Source organism: Populus trichocarpa, chromosome 18 (assembly GCF_000002775.5).
Source record: "Populus trichocarpa isolate Nisqually-1 chromosome 18, P.trichocarpa_v4.1, whole genome shotgun sequence".
Taxonomy (NCBI): domain Eukaryota; kingdom Viridiplantae; phylum Streptophyta; class Magnoliopsida; order Malpighiales; family Salicaceae; genus Populus; species Populus trichocarpa.
This window is the reverse complement of record NC_037302.2, coordinates 13,646,865-13,657,636: the sequence shown is the minus strand read 5'-3', so window position 1 is coordinate 13,657,636 and position 10,772 is coordinate 13,646,865. Positions and strand designations below refer to the sequence as shown.

General features: G+C 36.5%; 1 protein-coding gene across 1 annotated transcript; it reads right to left on the bottom strand.

Annotated features, from left to right (window-relative positions):
* Positions 1–2,109: 2,109 nt before the first annotated feature.
* Positions 2,110–9,689, bottom strand: LOC18111090 (probable sucrose-phosphate synthase 1). The gene is made up of 13 exons (XM_024589884.2): positions 9,319–9,689; positions 9,131–9,220; positions 7,669–7,910; positions 7,365–7,428; positions 6,541–7,236; positions 5,942–6,055; positions 5,707–5,838; positions 5,407–5,583; positions 4,493–4,546; positions 4,346–4,408; positions 3,315–4,244; positions 3,031–3,158; positions 2,110–2,741 (listed from the first exon to the last, which is right to left on the bottom strand). The coding sequence occupies exons 1-13, from the start codon at positions 9,499–9,501 to the stop codon at positions 2,468–2,470; spliced, it is 3,147 nt and encodes a 1,048-aa protein (XP_024445652.2). The 5' UTR covers positions 9,502–9,689; the 3' UTR covers positions 2,110–2,467.
* Positions 9,690–10,772: the final 1,083 nt, after the last annotated feature.

The window sequence follows — 10,772 nt, the reverse complement described above, 5'->3', positions numbered from 1 at the left end:
TATTTCGGACAAATATTCACAATAAATGTCTTTCTTGTTTAAATTTTAATTGAATTTGGATGGGAGAAGATCATATTTCTTTAGTTTAGGCGTTTGAGGGTAACTTTGGAAATACAATAGCTTTTATTTATTGATATTTTTAAAAAATATTTTTCAAATATTTTAAAATGCTGGTATCGAAAAAATAATAATCTAAGAGGTAAAACGCCTAGATTTCCGGTTGTGTGAAGAATTGGAATTTGAAAGAAGTGGTGGTGTTGGTTAGTGGTTAGATTGATTATTGCCCATCTCTTTCATGCGTTTAAGGGGCGACTTATCCGATGATGAAAGTGACAAAAGAAGGCCTCGTATTAGGTGTTGAAAGTACGGTTTATTTTTGTGATTTAAAAATATTTTTAAAAGAATTTTATTTTAATTTTTTTTTATTTAAAATTAATAAATTTTTAATGTTTTTATATCATTTTAATATGTTAATATTAAAAATAATTTTTTTTATTTTAATATATTTTAAAATAAAAAATACTCTAAAAAAAATAACTACCACACTCCCCGAAGCATTTAAAAAAGCCTTGCAAGCAAGACCAAGGGGTAAATACTTCACCGGTGCAAGTTTCCATCTTTCGGTGTGGTGGCAATCTTGGAAATGACCCATTAACCAGGCCCTTCTTCCAGCTTCCGCCATCTGTTGGGTTAACCCACATGGGTGAAATTTCAACTCTTAACTTTATGAGAGAACATTTGACCAACCCGTTGATAGAAGAGTATTCACTCTAAAATTATATTTTTTTTATTTTTAAAAAATTATTTTAATTTGCCGGCATTTTCAAATGCTCTCTTAAATTCAAACAAGGAAGCTCTAAATTTTTTTTTTATCTAGATGGCAGCCAAGTTACATTAAAAATTAAAAATTCAAACTTCAATAAAGCCACCCCCACCAACCTATTATTACAAAAATAATTATTATAAAAATACCAAAACATCCTTTGTCATTGATGAAGAAGACTTAGCTTTTTAGGAATGATTTAGACATTTAACTACGAATATGAAATCAAAAGGACAAACATTCCTTATAGTGCACCGGCTTTAGAAGTTTTGATTTCAGGGGTAATGAGGTAATTTTACTTTGCATAACACATGTTAAAAACCTGATCTATTCTCGTAAATGCTGTAGTGAAAAATAATTCCTAAAAAAAACGTGATTGTTTTTTAAAATGTTTTTTTTTAAATACATCAAAATAATATTTTTTATTTTTTAAAATTTATTTTTGATATCAATACATTAAAATAATCCGAAAACATAAAAATATTTAATTTAAAAAAATTTTGAAATTTTGCAAACAGTTTGGGATGAACTCCCAAACAGGGGCAAAATAGTAAAAATACTTTAAAACAATATTTAGAACCTTCTTGATTTTGCTTCACTTTTGAAAAAAGTAAATTTTTCTATTTTTTTTTCTTACTTCAATTTAATTTTTTTAATTTTTTTTGGCATCCTAATATTAAAAATAAATTATATATATATATAATTATTTTAATATATTTTAAAATAAAAAATATTTTAAAAAAACAAATACAGATTATCATAATGAGAAACATACTTTGCACGTGATCGACTTTTCTCAGCACATTTTAGAGTCTGACTAACTTTTCAAGACCACGACTTCTTTTGGCACGTCGTGCCTAACAGGATAAGCTTGCCTGTCCTTCATCCACGTTAGAGGGTGAGAGCACAGATTTCTGTCGGCGTCCTGCAGCCCGACAAAATAGTGAGTTTCCAGCCTCACTTCAGATTTGACTACGCCTGTGTACACTTCAGGCAAGACTACGCATTCATACTGGCACATCTACCAACTAATACACGAAACAGAGGAATCTCTCTATGATCCATCAGCATGCTTCGGCAAATCTACTGTTTAATACACAAATATCAGCAAATCTCTTTCTCTATTCATTGTGTTGTCTAGCTTTCCAATTCTTAGCTACTGTACCAATTCCAGAATTGTCATCCAATTTTTCCTTCGTAACAAAAGCTCCTTTCACCATCGATTGGAAAAACTGGCTGGATATCATGACAACAAAAGCAGGAAACAGTATACTGTTATACTCCCATTTAAGACAAGACTGCACTTTTATGAAGGGCACTGGCAGAGAAGTATATGTATTAGCTTTTGAGATAATATATACTGGCGTCCGCTGGTTCTGTAGAGACCAGGCCAAAGGTACATGCGACTGTGTTCTTCTATTGAAACTCGGGATATAATAGGAGCAGCATAGGTTTGACTTTACAAGGGAATTAACAAATTGGAAACGACCAAGCTGATTGAAACCCACAAACAAGCTTCTAAAGCATTCAAAATCATGAGAACGCTTATGAGTTGCTTGCCATGAGAGCAACCAGGCAAAGACTTGTGATAGGAGCCACATACCAAAGCTCTTGAACAAGTTTGAACCAAGAAGAATGACACTTTTAACTCTTGAGACATCCTAATTGTTCCAAGGAACTCCTGATAGCAGAGCTTTCTTCGGCTGCTTGAACAACATTTGGGCTCTCTAATGGCATGATGTCTGAGAGAGGGTAGCTTCGGTTCGCATGGAATTGGCTGCTTGCACTGCTACAGACTCCTTTCAATATTACACTTTTGTGCAGCCCACCAAGCAATCCTTCATAATCTGTGTCACCACATTCTCCAACAAAAACGACCATACTTGCCAATTCCACTCCCCATCGAACATATAGGTACCTGAAGTATAATTTCGAGTCATAAAATTTCAAAAATTATCATGAAGAGGAAAAGAAAAGATTTTGAGTTCGAAGTTCAATCAGGCATGCAAAGCAAGAAAGAAACAAAACCTCAAATGCATTATAAAAATGGTTATATAAATTCTCAACAGCAGCTCCCAATTTTTGGGCTACATTGCTTTTTCTGTGTGCCTAAGGTTCATTTACCATCCAAATTGCTATATGCAGTTTCTTCATACTTCAAATGAAAATCAATATTATGTAAAACATATATTCACAAAAAACCTTACCTGAGGGCTTGGGAACGGGAAGCCAATACTGGAATTACATTTATCCTGGTCCCATTTTGGCAATAAATAGCATGGCAACGGAGAGCCTGAATTCTCAGAACCTTTTGGAGCTCCTTAACTGGTGGAACCTGCAAAAGACATGGATATAACTCAATGCATGTATTTACCATTGTACTGCAATTCTTAATGTAAAAATAATCCAGGCGCCTACGAAACAAAGTCTAAACAAATAAATTCACCCTTAATTCCAAACAGTAAGAAGTCACTGTAGAGAAGAAAAGTACCGATCCTGGCTTTTTCACTGTAAAAGCATAACAATAGTCAGTCGAAAGTTGTTCGGCTGAAGATACAATCCGTTCCGCATCCTCAGCCTTCTTATCAATAACTGAAGATGACCAGCGAAACAGAGTCTTCCTCAGCCCTTCTCCACCCCAACGGTATTCAATGTGTGAGTGATAATAAAAGTCAATGACAAAGGGACCATCCTCTGGATTGGGAGTTGAATAGTAGAGGTCACTACCACTGTTGCAAATAAAAGCATCAAAATCACTGGGGCTAAACCCCCCTGAGGCCAGAAAGGAGCATATCTCAGATATGGCCAAGGACGTTGACAATATAAACCCTATAGAACCTTCCACCCGTTCCTTTTCAACAGCCTCAAAAATTTTTCTGGTGGCTTCAGCAAGACTGGCAAAATTATCAAAGTCCACTGCAACAACAAAGATTTGTTTCCTCCTTCTCAATGATGGAAACTTACCAGAACTGCTGTTATGGTCAACAGCCTTTCGTGTGTCCTTTACAACACCCTTGGACCATGCCAATACAGCATTCTCTATTTTACTCTTCTTATCAGCAGCATTTCCTTCAGATCCTAGAGAACTATCATTTCCACTACCTCCAGTCTTTTCCCCATCCAATGAGAACCTTAAGTTCAAAGATAAATCCTGTATATCTCTCAAGGAATCACCAGGAGAATCTGTGTCGGAAGTATCAGCTCCATCATCACTTTTTTGCCATTGTGGATGCCTTGGTTTGCAACCGGCTATTTTGGAAAGATAAGCCTTGCAATGCTCTGGCCATGAAAAATGGTGAATGTTCTTCAAACCATTCTGACGGCATTTTGCCCAAAGATGCTTTTCAGCAACAAGCTTTAGAAGAGCATCAGCAATGGACTGCTGATCATGAGGATCAACAAGGAGACCATTGTCAAGTACCTGAGGAAATGTTTACAATCAATACTGGAAGATTTATGCACACATGCTCATTCACACACGAGCAAAGTGATATCTTTGTTTTTCTTTATGAGCATGCATACCCGGTGTATGTCTACTGGGCCTCCATTTTTGGTGGCAACCATAGGCAATCCATGAGCTGCTGCCTGCTCAGCAAAAATACTCGGTCTTAAATAATAAATAATAAATAATCATCAAGAAAAACACTTCATCAGATCAAGAAGAGGCACCTCAATTAAAGTAAGTCCAAATGGCTCAATGAAAGCCGGATTGATGAAAACACCCTGCACAAATTTCCAGACAGTTTTTACATATCTAACAACATATACCGACCTCTATTTGTATTTGGAAACAGAAATTGAGGAACAGAGGAACCCGCCTATGTCATGCAGCTGAAGTATGATAGATATTGGAAATTACATTTGATAATGGACCAAAATACAGCAACCAAACACCAAACGAGCATGATAAGATACCCAACCTCACAGGTATACCAGACAAACCACATGAAACTAAGATGCTCGATACACTTTACAGAAATTTAGATTAGCATCGTAAAAGTTTTGTTAATCATATTTGGATGGATAATCAATTATAAATCGTACTACACTAGCTAAGAATTAGATGTTATTAGGAGAGCCCCCATCCAGTTATTTATAATGTCAAACACCGGAGAAAAATTGCACTACTGTAAATTAAGTCTCGGCAGTTCATGAAAACTGCAAAACATGGGACACTCATGAAGATGCTTGGTATGCTTTACTGAGATTTAGACTAGCATCATAAAATTTCTGTTAATCATAATTGCATGTTGAGTCAATTATACAGTTGCACTAAACTAGATAACTATAAGGTGTTGCTAGGAGAGCCATCAGTAGATCATTTTGCAACATAAAACACCAAAGCATAATTCCATTCTTCTACATGAAATCTCAGTTTGTTAAGAGACAGTTGTAAAATGCAGAACACAGGTCACTCATGGAGAAGTCTAAAAGGATCAAAAGAAAAGAAGATATGAGGAAAGGCCAGAGTAAGCTGAATGCTAGATAATGGAGTGGATTATCACCTATTTTATGATTTTTTCATCTCGAGCTCAGGTGATCAAGTCATTTTTTATTTTAATCTGGTAAAATCCAAGGCATACCTTTGTCTTTGCTGCTAGTCGATAAATGTCAGGAACATCAGACTGCTTGTGATGTTTAGGGTATGCGACTTGCCCATACAGATCATACTTGTCAATAAGCTTAAGCACAGAAAGAAGGACAGAAGCACTTGTGCTGGACATTTCATCAATTCCATCTCGATTGCCCATAATTAGAGTCTGTAAAGTGAAGTGCAGAGGGAATAAAAAAGATAGAATGACCTCAACAGAAAGTAAATTCAACTAAGCAGCAATGGAGAACATGTTTGCACCAAACAAGTCTTCTTAGGAAACTTAACATACAAGGTTAGCAAGCTCTCTCAATGGCCGACATTCTCCAAATGCTTTGACCAAAGTTGTGATGTTCTTTTTGGGATCTGGTCTTGCAAGGGCAAGTATCATAGGCTTGTGAGAATTGGTAAAGAAGCGCATGATCTGCAGCATAGCAAGTGTCGAACTAAAATCAATTTTCCAATTACAAGAGCGTAGAAAAGGGTAAAATTAAACATACTGTCCATCCATAACCAAAAATTAAAACCTCTATCCATATCGATGGATGAGAAGAGGGATGGTCTTCATTTCCTTCTATTTCGCCATCCATATCACCATCCTGGGGAACAATGTGATGAAACTCCATTCCAGGAGGAATTATCTGCAGAGCACAGCAAGTTATTAAAGCATGTTCCCTTCACTAGAATTTTTTTTTGTTATGGTGCCTCCTGGAACAGGACAAGAACAGGAAACATGAACATTTAGCAAAGATTGGGTGCATCCTACCACATGTTCCAGCAGTGATTCCCAACCATGTCCCTTGGAAAAACTTAGAAAACTAAACACTATTCAAAATCTCGTGCTTAGTGCCATGCTGCATTATGTTTAATGGGCAACACATCAAACTTTCAGTGTCCCAAGTTGACATATACAACCACTAGCATCATTGTTTAAGATGTAGATTAATAAACCTACATATTCAATTGATCTGGAGTGTGAATCTCATTAAAACCACCCTGACCTAGCGGAGATTCATGAGCCAGGCACTAGGGCAGAGCAAGCTTACTTGGTTTCTGGTACTGTAATTGCTACTGAGAAGCAAGGAACTTTAATGAAACCCCAACCAGGAAAAAAAGATGTACTTACAGCCATGCGGGGCATGAACCTTCCGTAACAACTCACGTTACGCCTGATTCTTGCTCGCAGTTTACGCTCAAGTATAGGATCAAAACCATCATACAAGCGCCATTGCTCCTCTATCTCTTGTCTAGTGCTAGTTATGACTATCTCTGAAACATCAAGTGATAACTCCTCTGCCTCTATCCGACGCATTATCTTGTATGTTGAGTTGATCTCGTCCCTCGAGAGACGGCCTTGTTTAAGTAGCTGCTCTAATTTATCCCGACCAAGTGAGTGACCAGTAAAAAGCATGGGGACATTTAAAGCACCAGATAGAAGAGCAGCAGAATCGCCTGCATCAGCATAGTGCCCATGGATGGCAACAGGCCAGACTGGCTTCCCCCCACCAATTTGCTCTCCTAGGCTTTTGGACATCCGAATTATGTGGTTAAGTGCGCCATCTACAAACTCAGGGATGTGAGGCCACAGAAGTTCCTTCGGTATATATTTATCCTTCGGTCCAAAAGGTATGCGGACAATATAAGCGCCGCTGCTCTCTCCCATCTCATCCAAGAAATCTTCATTTCTTATATTCAACATCTCTGTGGGTTCACCATAGCTCCAATCTACATCCGGAGCTGATACTTGTCTAGTTAACAAATCAACTCGATACACTCCTGGCATTGAGGCCAAAGCCCTTGCAAGTTCCACTACATATTTAACCTAATAGAAAAAAAATCAAAGATCATTGGTTATCTATTCCTGCAGCTATGAAGCTATCCTATAACCAATAAATGTGAGTGAGAGCCACATATGGCCAATCCAGACAAAAACTTTCACAAAAATATTACCTGACCACCAGTATCAGAATCGCGGCCAAGCTCCATGTTATCACCTCGTAATAGACCATGAAGGCTGCACGAATACTACTTGTTAAATATGTTAAATGATCAGCATGCACATTAATCATGCAGTAAATACTAGTGTCATGATCTGCACAAATACAATATCCTATCAATTTCTCTTCAGCAGCTAGGGAAATGTAAAACTCCATTCATTATATTGTAATAAACAATTCTACACCGGCTAAATTCCTTAACAGTCCTCTTCACAAGCAAATTCAAGTGTGATAGAGAACTAAAGTTTAGTCCATGCCTTATTAATATAATGTATAGTTTTTTTCCTTTCTGCTGATTAACCCAAGCCTCCATTGCATCAACAGAATTGATTCTAGGCAGTCTGCCCCGGACGCTATCACCGTGGGCTGATAGATCTCCAACTGTATCTCCTTTCTCTCCCTCTGATAAGTCTTCAGACATATCAGCCACTGCTTCTCTGCGTCCTCTTTCACGTTCAAGACGACGTTTAGCATTTCTTTGGGCCAGATCTCCCTCAAGCTACGACACAAAATACTATAGTCAATCATTCAGCTCAAAACAAAATGAACCTCAAGCCAGAATATGGCATGTTCTCCTATGCATTGAGAATTTAAAAAATCCAAAGAAAAAAGAAAAGTAGTGTATTGTTCATTGAAAATCTAGACAGTTAGATGTTAAACACTATCCATTCAGACAATTACCCCCTCACACTTCTTAAAAAGGAAAAAGAATGGCCAAAAAATAATCTATTTCAGCACATTTCAAGTATCAACAAGAGAATTTATTACCAGGAGTTAACACTTTAAATATTAAACTATATCTCGAGAAAATCATTTCTTGAAAGCTAACCGCATCACATGTGACAATTTTTTTTTTTTGGGGAACAAGAGCATACAAATTACCATGTGATTGATCATCTTCTCCACAATGTCCTGTGCCAAATGTGTCTTCCGAGTGAAAATACAAAACCTACCCATTAACTAACACTGACTTGTGATCGAACAACCAATTCAAGATTAATCCAATTTAAGAAAAATAGTCAACCCCACACGCTCTCATCCCCTCCAAAAATATCCATCCAATCAAGTTCACAACTTTCCAACATAAGAAATTCCACTTAACTCAAGCTTGCAAGCCACGCCCACTACCATTTCCACTGCCAAATATCAAATTGTAATGAAATCAAGTAAACAGCTACAATAATCTATTTCGGCAACTGTCAACTATCCACAAGAAAATTTATTACCAAAGAGTTTACACTTTGCACATTTCTACCATATCTCAACAAAATCATTTCTCGAAAGCTAACCACATAGGTAGTGACAATTTTTTGGAATGAGAACATACACGTTACCATATGATCATCGTCTCCAAAAAGGTCTTCTGCCACGTGTTGCTATCGCAAATAGACAAAGCCAAACCAAATTAACTAACAATAACTTGTGATCAAACAAAGAATTCAAGATTAATCCCATTTAAGAACAATAACCAGATCCCCACACCCCCCCAGCCCCTCCAAAAATCTCCATCCAATCAAGTTCTCACAACTTTCAAACATTAAAAAATTCCAGTCAACACTCAAATCAACACAAACACATCGTCTAAGCTTCCAATAAGCTACACCCACTTACATTTCCAAAAAGAAACATCAACTATCAAATCTTAAACCAAAATCAAGAAAACAACTAAAAGGGCCATTAAACTAATCTAAAAAAACACTAAGCAACAACAGAATCAACCTGTTTCTTTTGCCGAGCCAAGTTCCAAATCCTCCAGCACATATTCTCCAACCTCGTATTCCTCTCTTGAGGACTCCTCGTCGCCTGAGCCTATACCGAACAGTACACAGAAAACACAACCAGAATCACACTCATGCATGCAAAAAAAAACACCAACAAAAACACAAAGAAACATAATACAAACATACTCGAACCCAGGAGCGATAAAGATCGGTCTCATCAAATCCAGAAACAACTTCTTCAACAAAATAACGAGTTGGGCTAAACCTGCCTCTTTCTCTAAGCAAAAGAGAAGATTTTTTGTCATCTAGGCCAGGACCAACATCAAGAATTGCTTCAAGATAGCTGTTTATCCAATCATTCCCTGCCATTTTTATTTACCAGACCACCAGCAGCAGCAGAAGGAGAGCTGTTTGTCTGTGGTTTTACTTGTACGATTAGAACAGTGTTAACGGTAAGATAGCTTATTTAGAGAGAGACAGAGAGGGAAGGAAATGGAGAGAGTGAACTAGGGAGGGAGGATTTTCTCCTTGTTTGTACTGTACGAGATTTTTCTGCCTCCAAGATATTTTTTTATTTAATGTTCTTTAAAGAAAAAGGAAAAGTAAAAGAAATACTATATTAATATATATCAATAATTAATTGTTTTTTAAAATTGATCATGTAAATTTTATTATTGAAATAATTGATAATCAAGATCTTTATATCACAATAATTTCTTTTCTTTTGTCGGATTTACATATCCTAGGACAATAACGTTCCTTTCTTTCCACCCATTTATGGCAGTACGTATCATTGGACGACGAGATTTTCACAAACAAAACAGGATTCTTACAGGTAAGATAGCAACAGCATGTGCATGATGTCACCTTGCTCATAGAGTGGAGAATATTTTATTTTTCTATCAAATAAAAAAAATTGTTTCTTTGTAGGAGAAAATACCTTCACTTTGATCTGTGAAAACAAAAATTGATATTTTGCGAAAAAAAAACAAAAAAAAATGTTTATGTTTACAAGATTCAAGTGATGGAAAATAAAACTTGAAGATGTGGAACGAAAAGGTTGAAGAAATGGGGTGCGAGCCACGATAAAGCGTGCTGTCATGTCATGCACAAAAGTCCAAAGAAAAGCTTGAGGTGGTGATCAATGGCGGCAGTCATCTACTATTAGAAACGGAATCATTCTGGTATTATGCTTGGGATGTGTTTTACTATTACGTGACTGACCGACTGTTTGTGAACAGAGATGTATATTTCATTTCTGGTCACATTTTGACGACTTCCGTCTATACATTGATCTATTTATTTATGAATAATAATAATAATAAATATGAATAGTAAATTCACTTAGTGTATGAATCAAGCGTACAAGAAGATGAGCGGATCTACCATTAAACCTTAATTTATTACATGAAACGCAGCAGGCACGACCAGTCCTAAACTATTTCATATGTGCAATGTCATAACCTACAATCAGACAAAAAAAAATCATAAAACAATTGCTCCAGTCATTCTCAATTCTCAGTCATTATTAATTAATTATTATAAGAATATTCATGGCTCAACACCCATCACATCTGTTTGTAGACATCGTTTTCCATTTTTAAAGGAATTTTGAGCTGTTGCCCATTGAAGTATTTGCA

Coding starts and splice junctions, on each gene's coding strand:
- LOC18111090 (XM_024589884.2), bottom strand. CDS start 9,501: ATGGCAGGGAATGATTGGATAAACAGCTATCTTGAAGCAATTCTTGAT. Junction 7,237..7,364: donor ATTCTGATACTGGTGGTCAG/GTAATATTTTTG, acceptor TTTTTCTATTAG/GTTAAATATGTAGTGGAACT. Junction 6,056..6,540: donor GGTTCATGCCCCGCATGGCT/GTAAGTACATCT, acceptor TGTGCTCTGCAG/ATAATTCCTCCTGGAATGGA.